This window comes from Heterodontus francisci, chromosome 2 (genome assembly GCF_036365525.1).
Source record: "Heterodontus francisci isolate sHetFra1 chromosome 2, sHetFra1.hap1, whole genome shotgun sequence".
NCBI lineage: Eukaryota > Metazoa > Chordata > Chondrichthyes > Heterodontiformes > Heterodontidae > Heterodontus > Heterodontus francisci.
In genome coordinates, this window is record NC_090372.1 from 191,125,894 (window position 1) to 191,141,923 (window position 16,030).

General features: G+C 43.6%; 1 protein-coding gene across 4 annotated transcripts in view; it reads right to left on the minus strand.

The window, feature by feature from the left end:
- LOC137349404 (toll-like receptor 3) overlaps positions 1–16,030 on the minus strand; it is a 179,221-nt gene that overhangs the window by 35,141 nt on the left and 128,050 nt on the right. For all 4 annotated transcript variants that reach the window (XM_068014936.1, XM_068014925.1, XM_068014932.1 and 1 more), the window contains one exon: positions 343–414. In XM_068014936.1, coding sequence (XP_067871037.1) covers positions 343–414 — 72 coding nt within the window. The remainder of the gene's footprint in view (positions 1–342; positions 415–16,030) is intronic.

A 16,030-nucleotide genomic window follows, 5' to 3' on the forward strand; every position in this document is an offset into this window, starting at 1 on the left:
GTCAGGATGATGTGTGGCCTGGAGGGGAACTTGCAGGTGGTGGTGTTCCAGTTATATATTTAAATGATATACACTATATTATAGTATTATATATATATTATATATATACTATACGATAAATTATTATAAATTATATATTTAAATAATGTCATTCAATGAAACAGTGAAAATAAAGAGGACAGGAACATCATTTTGCTAATAAAATTACACATGAGGACTGTCAGCATTTCAATAAGACACTCAATGATGCATCAAAATTTTAAAAGCATGGTGCGAAATTTGATTCACTAATATCAATACATTTTAACAACTGCAACACAAAACCATTAGAAAAATACTTACAAGAAGTGTAAGCTTGATAGCTGTGAAAAGGCGCCAGGACCCAAAACCAAAATATTATTATTGCTCAGATCCCTGGTGAAAAACATAAGCAGAATATATGATTCAGTACATGAAATATGCACACAAACTCATTCTCAGCATTATAATGGGAAACAAAGTCAGGTAGCTAATGACTGATATGTAATATTTGTAAAAGGTTATGTTGGTAATGTGTGAAATATTAATAGTTGCCCTTTGTATGCTCTGTTTATAAATATTGTTTTTCAATAATTTTTTGCTTTCATTATTTTTATTTTTCCCTTGTGTTTTGATACATTCCATCAACATGTGTTGGATAACGAAACTATAGCTTTAGTCTAGTAGGCTCCATTCTTCAAATTAAGATACTGTATATTCTCTATAGACAGGAATTTCAGACGTGAAGCACCACTTTATGCTAAAGTAGCGAGCGCAGTTCATGCACTAGAACATGCAATTCATGAGATCAGTCACCTAAAATGAAAATAAAATAAAAATAAGTGCAGTCTTTCTAAATAATAATTTCAGGCCTATGGTAAACAAAGGTTCAGACATGGTACAAATATATGTACAGAGTTAAGGCCCATACGGGTGCTATAGGCCACCGAGGACAGGATATAAAGCTATAACATCTAAATAGTCTCAGGCAGCACCAGTTATCATTGACAGCAGAAATAAGACCTGTAGTTTTCTTTACTGATAGTAGCACTAATCAAACATAAAAAGTGCCCCAACACATTCGCATTCCCTTTTACTTTTGTTGATTTTATTTTTTCAATTTTCTCCCCACAGCTCCTAAAAGGCATGACTCCAGCTAGAATCTGATTCTATATTCCAGCTATGTGGTCATTCTTTGTGTATGAATCTAGTGGTGAGTGATGGGAAGCTATTTGACAATATGGTCATCACAGCTGAGTTGATTTTGTACTTATTCAACATCTATGCATGCACATTTTCCAGCACATAGTGCTGGCTAACAATCGACAGCAGGGAGCCTGGCTGATATTCCCCTTCCTAACTGAGGATCTATGGCCAATTGTAGAACCTTTACTATACCCTGGCTGAGATCAGCAATCTGGGCACAGACCAATAAGTGTTCAATTTATGTGCATGTACCACATTCTAATTTTTTGGTGAAGACCTGTTCTTGCACATTGCAAATTTATGGAACACTTTCCCACAGAATGCATGTATGCTCATACAAAAATATAAAATGGAATAACTTATAGCCTCTGATTTTGTCATGCTGCCGAACAAGAGAGAATCTAACCATCTCCCCTTGACATTCAACGGCATTACCATCGCTGAATCGCCCACCAGCAACATCCATTGACCAGAAACTGAACTGGAGTAGTCATATAAATACCATGGCTACAAGAGCAGGTCAGATGCCAAGAATCCTGCGGTGAGTAACTCACCTCCTGACTCCCCAAAGCCTGTCCACCATTTACAAGGCACAAGTCAGGAGTGTGATGGAATACTCTCCACTTGCCCGGATGGGTGCAGCTCCAACAACACTCAAGAAACTCAACACCATCCAGGACAAAGCAGCCCGCTTGATCGGCACCCCATCCACATACATTCACTCCCTCCACCACCGAAGCACAGTGACAGCAGTGTGTACCATCTACAAGATGCACTGCAGCAACGCACCAAGGCTCCTTAGAAAACACCTTCCAAATCTGCGACCTCTACCACCTAGAAGGACAAAGGCAGCATTTGCATGGGAACACCACCACCTGCAAGTTCCCCGCCAAGCCACACATCATCCTGACTTGGAACTATATCGCTGTTCCTTCACTGTCGCTGGGTCAAAATCCTGGAACTCCCTTCCTAACAGCACTGTTGGTGCATCTACCCCACATGCACTGCAGCGGTTCAAGAAGGCAGCTCACCACCACCTTCTCAAGGGCAATTAGGGATGGGCAATAGATGCTGGCCTAGCCAGCATGCCCACATCCCTTAAATGAATTTAAAAAATGACAGAATATAAAATACTTCTAAAATCATAAAATAAATATAATATGGGTACAGTAGGATAGTGGTTATGTTATTGGACTAGTAATCCAGAGGTCTGGACTAATAATCCAGAGAAATCAGTTCAATCCCACAGTGGCATTTTGTGAATTTGAATTCAGTTTAAAAAAATTAAATAAATCTGGAATAGAAAACTAGTATCAACAGTGTGTGATTGCCTTTAAGAGTGATATCCCTTCAAGATCTTGGTATGCTAATGAGCTAAGTGCCAGGATGTAGTCATGTGATTACAAGCCAGCCTCACTCTGTAACTGTAACACCAAGAGTCAAAACCTGCAAATAGATAGCTCTGCACTGTATATACTTGTTCGCTGTAATAAACCTGTTTTGAGATCTTCAACAAACTGAACTCCACACATCTCATTTATGTTTCATCAGACAACATAAAAAGCTTCACATTACAAATAATGGTCACCATAAAACTATCAAATTGTCATAAAAACCAAACTGGTTCACTAATGTCCTTTAGGGAAGGAAATCTGCCACCTTTCCCGTCTGGCCTATACATAACTCCAGACCCATAGCAATGTGTTCAACCCTAAACTGCCCAATGCAGTGGCCTCGCAAGTTACTCAGCTGTATTAAACCACGACAAAGAAGTATAATAAGAATGAAACAACACGACCACCCAGTTTCGAACGAGGCATTGAATTCAGAGAAGACAAAGGCACACCCAGCCCAGTTGGCCCTGCAAAATCCTCCTCACTAAGGCCAGGATTCTACAAAGCTCCTGATGTTGGCCTTTGTGGCATCCGCCCCCGCACCTCACCCCCCACCACCCCCCACCCCCGCCGTTTCTGGGCAACGGGACCCAGATTAAAATATTCAAATTAGCAGAATGCATACATTTAAATAAAACTGACTCCAATCTTACCGCTACTTTCTGAGCGGCGGCTGGCACTCATGCCAGGTTTCACTTTACTGTGTGGGCAAAGCAGGCACCGCAGTGTTGGGGAAGGGGGGAACCTAAGATTTATAGTGTGGCGGAGCGGGGGAAACAGGGTCAAATTTACGTCATTAGGGTAGGGGATGGTGGGAAGGGGTGACCTGTGCTCTTTGTTCAGCTGGGAGAGGGGAAGGTCAAGTGTGTTAGGTAACTGCTTTGGGAGGGGTGGGAGGAAGAGGGCAAATAATGAATTTTATTGTTATTGAGATGTGGGAAAGGGGTGGCAGATTTTTAATCAGTACAGTGGGGGGGTATAACTTTAAAAATTTAAGTTAACTGGCAGGGCTTTAAAAATGGCGCCAGCGCCTGTACACACACAGCTGATGCCATTGCCAGCGTCGGAGAGCCCATTCCCTCCATGTGTTTGGGGGGGGGAGACGGCCTGACCGGTATATTATTGTGCGTTGCCGCGAGGAAGATTGCAGTGGCATGGTGGCACATGGCCATTTTTTTCGCCTCCTGCTGGTCCATAAAATCCAGTCCTAACATTTGGGACTTGTGCCAAAGTTGGAACAGCTGTCCCACATATTAGTCAAGGAACAGCCTGACATAGGTGTACTCACAGAAACATAACTATAAGGCAATGACCATCTCCAACAAGAAAGAGTCAACTGCACCACCCCACGACAAAATCCGTAGAAGTTAATGGCATTATCACTAACATCCTGTGGGTCACCTCTGGCTAGAAATTTAACTGGACTAGCCACATAAATACTGTGGCTACAACAGCAGGTCAGAGGCTGGAATTCTGCAGTGAATGACTCACATCCTAACTCCACAAAGCCTTTTCACTGTTGACAAGACACAAGTCAGGAGTGTGTTGGAATTCTCTCTACTTTGCCGGATGAGTGCAGCTGCAGCAACACTCAAGAAGCTCAACATCATCCAGGATAAAGCAGTCTGCTTGGTTGGCACCTCATACCCAGATTAAACATTCGCCCCTTCCACATCCTGTGCACTGTGGCTGCAGAATTTAACATTTCCAAGATGCACTGCAGCAACTCACCAAGGCTCCTTCAACAGCACCTCCCAACCTCATGACCTCTACCGCCAAGAAGAACAAGGACAGCAGGTGTAGCAGAACATCATCTCTTCTAAGTTCCCCTCCAAGTTGCACACCATTCTGACTTGGAAATATATTGCCATTCCTTCACTGTTCCTGGAATTCCTTACCTAACAGCACTGCCAGTCAAAGTTCCCTCTAATTTTTTTTGTAGTTGTGCACGGCCTATTCATTTAAGTGTGCGGGCACTTTAAATTTTTTTGCATACATGTGCAATAACATAAAGAATCCAACTTGTGCTCAGCCTGCTTGGAACCTTCCGGGTTGCTGTGAGGCTGCACAGCTGAGGAGGAATGTTGTTGGCAGTTTCAGCCATGTGGGCAGCACTGTCCCTCTGAAGGTTGTGAGTTCAATTCCCACTCCAGGTGTTGAACACAAAAATCAAGGCTGAGACTCCAGTATAGTAGTGAAGGACTACTACACTGTTAGAGATGCCATCTTTTGAATGAGATGTTAAACCAACATCCCAGCTACCCTTGCAGGTGGATGTGAAAGATCCCCTAGCTCTCATTCAAAGAAGAGTAGGGGAGTTATTCCTGGTCAATATTTATCAACATCACAAGAAGTCATTATCACATTGATGTTTGTGGGAGCTTGTACACAAATTGACTGCTGTGTTTCCCACATTATAAAAGTGACTATTTCAAAAAGCACTTTATTGGCTATAACACCCTGTGGTCATGAAAGGCACTATATAAATACAGGTCGTCTTCTTTCACTGTGAAAATAACTTCATCACATGGACTGCAACAGTTTAAGAAGGCAGCTCACCACTACCTTTTCAAGGGCAACGAGGAATGGGCCATAAATGTTGGCTTTGCCAGGAACATCTACAGCCCATGAATACGAGTAAATAAGAAACATTTTAAATTGTTTTTTTTTTGACAATTTCAAAATAACATACTTGAAAACCAATGGCATTCCTGAAATTTACAGATGATATATTTAGTACCCAAACTAGTATAATATCTATATAAATGATTTGGATGTGAGGACCAAATGTAATATTTCCAAATTTGCTGATGACACAAAACTAGGTGGAAATGTAAATTGTGAGGAGGATACAAGGGGCTTCAAGGGGACTTGGACAGGCTAAGTGAATGGGCAAGAACATAGCAGATGGAATATAATGTGAATATCCACTTTGGTAGAAAAAACAGAAAGACAGAGTATTTCTTAAATGGCGAGAGGTTGAGAAGTGTTGCTGTCCAAAGGGACCTGGGTTTCCCTGTTCATGTGTCACTAAAAGCTAGCATGCAGGTGCAGCAAGCAATTAGGAAGGCAAATGGTATGTTGGCCTCCATTACAAGGGGCTTTGAGTACAGGAGTAAAGAACTCCCTTCCTAACAGCATTGTGGGTGTACCTACCCCACATGGACTGCAGCGATTCAAGAAGGTAGCTCACCACCACCTTCACAAGGGCAATTAGGGATGGGCACTAAATGCTGGCCTAGCCAGAGATGTCCACATCCCATAAACAAATAAAAAAAGGTCTTGCTGTAATTGTATAGAGCCTTGGTGAGACCCCACCTGGAATATTCTGTACAATTTTGGTCTCCTTCACTAAGGAAGGATATACTTGCCATAGAGGGAGTGCAATGAAGGTTCACCAGACTAATCCCTGGAATGTCTAATGAGGAGAGATTGAGGAAAGTGGGCCTGTATTCTGTACAGTTTCAAAGAATGAGAGGTGATCTCATGGAAACTTGCATAATTCTTACAGGGTGCAACAGAGTGGATGTAGATAGGATGTAGGCTGAATTTTACAGACCCCCCCAATGTTGGGGTCATGGCGGATGGGGGGGGCGGGGTCAGAAAATGCCTCCGGGAGAGGGACGCCACACACCCCACACCAGGAGGGCCTGGCCCAATATTGCCGGCGGTGGCAAGGCCTCATGGTAGCCCTCCTGCAGATCGGCGACGGGACCGCCATTTAAATATTTAAATTATTTAAAATCAATGAATTCATAATATTTACGTTCTCGCCATCTGTCCCAGTGTGAACTTTGTGCTGCTGGCCGGCACTCCTGTGCCTTCAGATCCCCATCAGGGGAACCGAGGCGGAACACTGTTGGGGAGGGAGGAGGAGGTACATTTCTCAGCGCGGAGTGGTGTGCGGGAGGGGGTAAAAAGTCATATCATTGGTATAGGGGATGGTGGGAAGGGTTATAGTTTAAAGTTTATGCACTTTGTGGGGGGGAAGGTCAGGTAAGTATTTTGGTGAGGGAGAGCGCAAGTAATTAATTCTATGGTTATTGGGGGGGGTACCTTCTTTGGCCTCCTTATCTCGAGAGACAATGGATACACGCCTGGAGGTGGTCAGTGGTTGTGAAGCAGCGCCTGGAGTGGCTATAAAGGCCAATTCTGGAGTGACAGGCTCTTCCACAGGTGCTGCAGAAAAATTTGTTTGTCGGGGCTGTTGCACAGTTGGCTCTCCCCTTGCGCCTCTGTCTTTTTTCCTGCCAACTACTAAGTCTCTTCGACTCGCCACATTTTAGCCCCGTCTTTATGGCTGCCCGCCAGCTCTGGCGAACGCTGGCAACTGACTCCCACGACTTGTGATCAATGTCACAGGATTTCATGTCGCGTTTGCAGACGTCTTTAAAGCGGAAACATGGACGGCCGGTGGATCTGATACCAGTGGCAAGCTCGCTGTACAATGTGTCTTTGGGGATCCTGCCATCTTCCATGCGGCTCACATGGCCAAGCCATCTCAAGCGCCGCTGACTCAGTAGTGTGTACAAGCTGGGGATGTTGGCCGCCTCGAGGACTTCTGTGTTGGAGATACGGTCCTGCCACCTGATGCCAAGTATTCTCTGGAGGCAATGAAGATGGAATGAATTGAGACGTCGCTCTTGGCTGACATACGTTGTCCTGGCCTCGCTGCCATAGAGCAAGGTACTGAGGACACAGGCCTGATACACTCGGACATTTGTGTTCCGTGTCAGTGCGCCATTTTCCCACACTCTCTTGGCCAGTCTGGACATAGCAGTGGAAGCCTTTACCATGCGCTTGTTGATTTCTGCATCTAGAGACAGGTTACTGGTGATAGTTGAGCCTAGGTAGGTGAACTCTTGAACCACTTCCAGAGCGTGGTCGCCAATATTGATGGATGGAGCATTTCTGACGTCCTGCCCCATGATGCTCGTTTTCTTGAGGCTGATGGTTAGGCCAAATTCATTGCAGGCAGCCGCAAACCTGTCGATGAGACTCTGCAGGCACTCTTCAGTGTGAGATGTTAAAGCAGCATCGTCAGCAAAGAGGAGTTCTCTGATGAGGACTTTCCGTACTTTGGACTTCGCTCTTAGACGGGCAAGGTTGAACAACCTGCCCCCTGATCTTGTGTGGAGGGGAGGGGGCAAAATAAATGTTTAACATGTTTTTTATTCAATGTCTGTTTAAATTTTTGAATTCAATGGTAGATCTCAAATACCTTTAAAAATGGCGTCAGTGCCTGTGCACTGGCAGCTGATGCCATTGCCGGAGATGGACAGCCTGCCCTCTCCACGTCTTTGAGTGGGCGGACCCCAATTATTTAAATGAGCCGCTGCGATTAATATCGCGGCGGCTCCACAATGTGCAGCCCGCCTGCCATGTTTTCGCCCATTTCAGCGGCAGGAGTATAAATTTCAGCCCGATCTTTACCCTGGCTGGTGAGTCTAGAACCAGGGGACATAGTCTCATAATAAAGGGCAGGCCATTTAAAACTGTGATGTGGAGGAATTTCTTTACTCAGAGAGTGGTGAATCTTTGGAACTCATACCCCAGAGGGCTGTGGAAGCTCAATCATTGAGCATGTTCAAGACAGAAATAGATAGCTAACTGTATATTAATGACATCAAGGAATATGAGGATAGCGAGGGAAATGGCATTGAGGTAGATGATCATCCATGATCTAATTGAATGGCGAAGCAGGCTCGACAGGCTCAATGGCCTATTCCTGTTCCTATGTTCTTGCCTAGTCTGGACCCACTTTTTAAAAAAAAATTGGAGTTAGATTGAACCACCTAACTTTGTATGTCCTGTGTGACTAATTAAAATAGGAGTCGGAACATGCAGCTCATATCCCACCAGCAGGGTATGAAATCTGTGAATGTGGAAACTACATTCACCTTCTGTGATACCAAGACTTGTCAGATCCTTACAGATTGAGAGAATGTTGCTAATAGTCATCAAAATATAAATTAATATTTCACATCACGGATGCTATGCTCAGGAGTATACCTCACTGCATCAACTTCCCAACCCAAAATACCAGCAGCAGCAAATGAGAAGCAAACAGCCATTCTTTTTCATTGCTGGCTTCCACAATATCTTGAGCTTCAATGATTATACTTACATACCTAAGAGAGATATGTACACATCTACTGTAATAAATGTTTCCATTAACATAATATGTGATGTCATAAGTATTATCATAAGACTGCATATCAATTTTCATAGCAGTGCACACAGTTATTTTACTTTGGCAATTCTCAGTTAAGCAGGAAGGTTAAAGCAATTAGTTTGATAGCTGTTCAGTAACAAAGTAACGCATCTGGGTCTGTGTTCTGTTTTTTTAAGAAATGTTAATTTCGCTTTGTGACAGAGTCTATTGTTTGAAGCTGTAGCTCATAAATCCTTAAAAGAATGCACAAGGAAACTATAATAGACTTCTATTATAGTGGTACGGAGCCAGGCGCACCATGAAAATCCCAGGTTCAATCGAGGATCTGTATTGGGTTGCTTGATCACTGTTGAGTGCTGTAATTGGCTTGTATACCTCAGGTTAGGGAGGGGTAAATCAACCAGAGTTCCCAGTCCTGTTCACTATCTCGTGTTTCCATGAGAGTGCATCTGGATTTTGATAGAGTACATAAGGAGAAACTTCTACAAGTAGCAGAAAGTCAGTAAACAGAGAACACACTAAGAACCAGACGGGAGGTGAGAAATATTTTTAGGCAACGAGTTATGATTTGGAATGCGCTGCATGAAAGGGTGGTGGAAGCAGATTCAATAATAACTTTCAGAATGGAACTGGATAAATACTCAAGGGGGCAAATATTGCAGGGCTGGGAGAAAAGGGCAGAGGAGCGGACTAATTGAATAGCTCATTCAAAGAGCTGGCACAGGCACAATGTTTGACTCTCCCAATAAATTAAAGAGCTTGACACAGCAGGGAGAGGGATTATCTTGAAACAGTATTGAGAATAATGATAATGATAAAAGCTCAAAATTACAGTTTTACAAGTGCGATTGAGGGCCAGTACTTTCCATTTTTAAATTTTATATATATTGCCATGATCTTGTTTTTCTTCTCTCCTCGGGAAATATGCGGTGTGCCTTTAAGGTTGTAAGAGATTAGTACTTCTTTAAGGCAGCCAGCTTCAGAAGTTACCAGAAAGTGCATCTCGGTGGCCCCGGATACAGCCGTACAGAGAGGGAAAACAGGACATACAATGTTGCCGTTTAACTTTGAAAAACTGGCTTTGTGGAGACAGTTGACACAGCCAGAGACACAGACTGTTATGGCACATGAAGGAAAGAAGACAGCTCTCCCTCAGTCTGTTTAAACCCTATTTATTATTCTCTCTCAGCATTCTGAAAAGTCAAGCCAGATTAATTATTTAAAAAAAAAAACTATTTGTCGATCTACTGTGTTCATCACTGGCAAGAAAAAGAGTTTGATGCTTCAACTACTGAACTGTAATTGCTGAACTCCTATCGTCGGATTTATCAGGCCTTGGAAGACTTCAAGCAAACTTGGACAGTTCCACATTCGAAGCTTACACTTCGTCAGGACTGTAAATCTGCAAAGATTTTATTGTTATTCTATTATATTTTGCACAGCTAATTAAACACCAAACTTCTGATAGTTTGGGTATATGTTTGCGAATGCGGGAGATAGATCCTTTAAATAAGTTATAAGGTCTTTGGATATTGATTTATTTTAGTAGTGTTTATGATTTTAGTTTTTTCTAACAGTTAATTTGTTGATATCTAAAGATACCTAGTTCTGACGTTCCAGCTTGCAAAGCAAAGGGCTGGTACCTTCTTTCCTTTTTTCATGTTGTTTGGTGCGGTGTTGCAGTCCACTTTTCGGGCAATGACCCTGAGCTCCGAGCACCCATTGAAGCAGGTGGACTGTGGCGGGACAGAACCTTATTGACCGGGGGCTGCCCGGTTTGAGGCGGGCAGTAGCTGTCCAGTGAAGTGCGATGACCTCTCCCGTCGACAAAGGCAACCCGTGGCGCCCAATCTCTACGCCAATTCAGCTGGGCTTATAACCCGTAACTACTGCCTTCTGTGTTGTTTCAGTCGTTGTGAGGCGACTATGGAGTGACCTCTCCATGGCGCATGCCTGGGCGAATGTATGGAGGTTGAAAGTTGCCCAAGCGTCAAAACCCCCCTCTCGGCCTTTCTGGTGGGGTCCAAAGGAGTGCAGAGCATGACTGGCAACACCTATGCAGTCATATTCAGCTGGCCTCCGACACCGGAAACATCAGAGGAATGTATGATGTCATTAAGAGAGCTTTTGGGCCAACCATCAAGAAGATCGCCCCCCCCCCCCCACAAATCTAAATCAGGGGACACAATCACTGACCAACACAAGCAAATGGACCGCTGGGTTGAGCACCACCGTGAACTGTACTCCAGGGAGAATGTTGTCACTGAGACTGCCCTCAATGCAGCCCAGCCTCTACCAGTCATGGATGAGCTGGACGTACAGCCAACCAAATCGGAACTCAGTGATGCCATTGATTCTCTAGCCAGCGGAAAAGCCCCTGGGAAGGACAGCATTACCCCTGAAATAATCAGGAGTGCCAAGCCTGCTATACACTCAGCACTACATGAACTGCTTTGCCTGTGCTGGGACGAGGGGGCAGTACCTCAGGACATGCGCGATGCCAATATCATCACCCTCTATAAAAACAAAGGTGACTGCGTGACTGCAACAACTACCGTGGAATCTCCCTGCTCAGCATAGTGGGGAAAGTCTTTGCTCGAGTCGCTCTAAACAGGCTCCAGAAGCTGGCCGAGCGCGTCTACCCTGAGGCACAGTGTGGCTTTCGTGCAGAGAGATCGACCATTGACATGCTGTTCTCCCTTCGTCAGATACAGGAGAAATGCCGTGAACAACAGATGCCCCTCTACATTGCTTTCATTGATCTCACCAAAGCCTTTGACCTTGTCAGCAGGCGTGGTCTCTTCAGACTACTAGATAAGATTGGATGTCCACGAAAGCTACTAAGTATCATCACCTCATTCCATGACTATATGAAAGGCACAATTCAACATAGCGGCATCTCATCGGACCCCTTTCCTATCCTGAGTGGTGTGAAACAGGGCTGTGTTCTCGCACCCACACCTTTTGGGATTTTCTTCTCTCTGCTGCTCTGACATGCGTTCAAGTCTTCAGAAGAGGGAATTTTCCTCCACACAAGATCAGGGGGCAGGTTGTTCAACCTTGCCCGTCTAAGAGCGAAGTCCAAAGTAAGGAAAGTCCTCATCAGGGAACTCCTCTTTGCTGACAATGCTGCTTTAACATCTCACACTGAAGAGTGTCTGCAGAGACTCATCGACAGGTTGCGGCTGCCTGCAACGAATTTGGCCTAACCATCAGCCTCAAGAAAACGAACATCATAGGACAGGACGTCAGAAATGCTCCATCCATCAATATTGGCGACCACGCTCTGGAAGTGGTTCAACGGTTCACCTACCTAGGCTCAACTATCACTAGTAACCTGTCTCTAGATGCAGAAATCAACAAGCGCATGGTAAAGGCTTCCCCTGCTATGTCCAGACTGGCCAAGAGAGTGTGGGAAAATGGCGCACTGACACGGAACACAAAAGTCCGAGTGTATCAAGCCTGTGTCCTCAGTACCTTGCTCTATGGCAGCGAGGCCTGGACAACGTTTGTCAGCCAAGAGCGACGTCTCAATTCATTCCATCTTCATTGCCTCCGGAGAATACTTGGCATCAGGTGGCAGGACCGTATCTCCAACACAGAAGTCCTCGAGGCGGCCAACATCCCCAGCTTATATACACTACTGAGTCAGCGGCGCTTGAGATGGCTTGGCCATGTGAGCCGCATGGAAGATGGCAGGATCCCCAAAGACACATTGTACAGCGAGCTCGCCACTGGTATCAGACCCACCGGCCGACCATGTCTCCGCTTTAAAGACGTCTGCAAACACGACATGAAGTCCTGTGACATTGATCACAAGTCGTGGGAGTCATTTGACAGCGTTCGCCAGAGCTGGCGGGCAGTCATAAAGGCGGGGCTAAAGTGTGGCGAGTTGAAGAGACTTAGCAGTTGGCAGGAAAAAAGACAGAAGCGCAAGGGGAGAGCCAACTGTGTAACAGCCCCGACAAACAAATTTTTCTGCAGCACCTGTGGAAGAGTCTGTCACTCTAGAATTGGCCTTTATAGCCACTTCAGGCGCTGCTCCACACACCACTGACCACCTCCAGGCGCTTACCCATTGTCTCTCGAGATAAGGAGGCCAAAGAAGAAAAAGGTACCTAGTTTGGTTCGCCTCATTCAGGGGTTATTGGATTGTTCAATTCGGCTGCTGCTTTTTTTTATTTGGAAAGCTTAAAGATATGTCTGATGCGATCTGTGGAGTGGTGGGACTGAATTGACAGTGCGTTGCTCCACCGCAATCAGAATTTTATATATATTGATTAGGGGCTTTGTCTTGAGTGGTCGTGTCATAACTATATATACACACATATATATATCTATTCAGCACAGCTGTAATATTATTTTCCATAGAATATCACCAATGGAGTAAAAATAGGTCTGGATAGAGAAAGGTGCATATGTCATCCAGGGGTTGCAGAATGTCATTCCTAGACCACTAATCTAACCTATCCACAATGAAAACAATCTAATGACAGTTTGTACTTTCCAAGTCTGGGACTCTGTAAATAAGTTCTCAAACCTCATTACTTCAATCTCTGGAATATTTGATTAAGTTCCCCACAATCCTCCCAGTTGAATTTTAATTGACCTGTAGTTGGATTGTAGTTGACATATGTAAAATTTGATAAACTGTGGGAGAAAGTCTGATTACATAATAGTTAGCTTAGCAGAACTTAAAAGTACACAATTCAGCTCAAAATATGTCCAAATATTAATTTGTAGTCTAATAATGTGGGCAAAGCATCAACAGAATTACTATTTAAAATCTGATAGATATGCATTAAATAACAAAGCTATCTGAACTGTCAAAAGACTCAGAATCCACAAGTGGATAGGTAAGAATGGAACCAGGCAACGGCAGTTCCAATCAGCTGGACAAAGGAGAGGCACTGGAAGAGAATGACGGGGGATCCTGCATCACAGTCACAGAGGATGTCATTTATGACTGATCAGGAGTGTTTCAGTGCTGTGTCAGGGTTGGAAATGGAGTTACAGTGATCAAGCTCTGTAAGATGTAGACCAAAAGGTCCACTGCCAGGGTTGAGTTTTTAGAGGTACCCACATACACAGTCTAGGCCACACTGCAGTTATCGGTGCCGAATACTTTAAAGGAGGAATTATGCTGGGACTAAGCCCTTCAAGAGCACTGGTGGTCTCTTGGGTAGCTGTTTCTCAACAACCAGGGAGTAAGGGATAATAGGACCTACAGTAAAGCCAAGGGAAAGGCAAAGGTCCCTCTAAAAACTTTTTCCTTTGAGATAGGCATGTGAAAATGATTTTGCATCACTATGTATAGGCAATGCCATCACATGCTTGTGTTCCAACCCCATATCTGGTGAACTTTTAATACCCAGCTTGTATCCTTTCAGGGAACAGAAGGAACAGCTTGTGATTCACCTCTGGACTCCAACCCTCCTGTCGAAATCTTAGTAATCTTTCTCTTTATTAAAGAGATTGATATTCTTTCTATTGATTTTATTGCTCCTGTTCACTTTTTCATCTTGCATATTTACTGATTTGCACACTGTTTCTCCTGCTTGCATCTTTACTGTGTTAAAATAAAGACTTGTTACACTGTCCTTTTCAAAGTCATTCTTCCCCAGAACTTCAAAACTGTGGAAGTTCTTAACTTTATTAGTCTGCCATTTCTCCTACAATTGGCAGGCTTTTTAAATTCAAGCTTGGCATTATCAAATTCTTGATTTATTTTGTTTTCTTTCCTAATCATTTCAACCTTAGTGGTATCCTCTGTTAGGAATCTATGTAAATTAAAAAACACTGGATCTAAACACTGATTACAAGTCACATAGCAGTAACTGAGCACAATGGATGTCCATACACTGGCTTCTTTAAATATCCTGCAAGTCAAAATGGAGCAACCAATTTCCGCATTTCTAAATGTAAATTTACATACATAAGCTGCAGTAGAGTCCCATGACTGCATTCAAAGTCTCCATGTGTTGCTGGAGCGAGGAAATTACTTGCTAAATATGGCAGCCATGGCTGGAAAAGACATTTGCATATTAACAGACAGTGCTTGGTAGGACAAAGGACCATTCCCTGACACATTCAACCCACAATGGATCTTGAACACCAGGTATTGTGTGTAAGAGGAGCATTCCAGAGACTGATAAGGTGCTCCAATCCAGGATTGGTTTGATCAGCTGGTCACATGACTAACTGGCTGCTCCAGGGTCTTTTGAACTAGCCCCAGAGAGTTTGAACTCAGAAAGACTGTTGCTCCTGGACTGATAAGACCTCCCTCCTGTCTGCTCCCATCTCTTACTCACAAGCCTCTGAATCCACTGAAGACACATGAACCCCAAGAGAGAAAAGTCTCCTACAGTGAACAAGGTTTAAGAAGAATACTGGGCCCCAACGAAAAGCAAGATCTACCTACAATCAAGGACTCTACAGTGAGCTCGAAGCACTGTAACAAAAACTCCAGATATTGCCTCAAACTTTTCCACTTTATTTTTCTTCTGCTCTTTTCTGTCTCTATGTGCACGTGTGTATCGTGTATGGATGCTAGCGTGGTTGCGTTGTGCATCCATAGGCGTCAACCAAATTAGAGCTTAAGTTCAAGTTTAATAAATTTCAACTTTTCTTCTTTAAACCTAAGAAAACCTGATTGAGCTGGTTTCTTTGCCTTATAATTGGAAAGCGGTGAACAATGATCCACGAAGGGGGAGCTAAAAACACGGTGGTGTTTAAAATTAAATCCTGTTACGGTAAGACTGAAAGGGAACCCTAGACACCTTCCTCACCGGGTCGTAACAAGTGGAATAGTGATAGGTATGGCGGCAAAATACTATTTCATTAAAAAATAAACATCTACACAAATTACAACATATTTCGAAATCATGACCTACAAAGAAATTGTAACATTAAAAAGGGAGCAGGCATCTGAAATGTCTGTTAATTTTTGAATCTGGTTAATTACAGCGCCCAGCTGCAGAGTTATGCCTCATTAGGGACAAGTAGAACGGAAATCTGCAGGAAAAAACTGGGATTCTAATTTTATTCCTGCAAATTTTTGATTTCCTTAGCAAAGAGTCATTCAAAAAACCATACTGAAAGCATAATCTACTTCCGCATAGCAGATAGATGTAACAGTTGGATGTGTGTAACAGATAAATCTCTCTAATACTTTTAAAGTTTTGATACATTTGTAATGTCAAGCTGAGCAATTGAGAATTGTTAACTACATCATGAA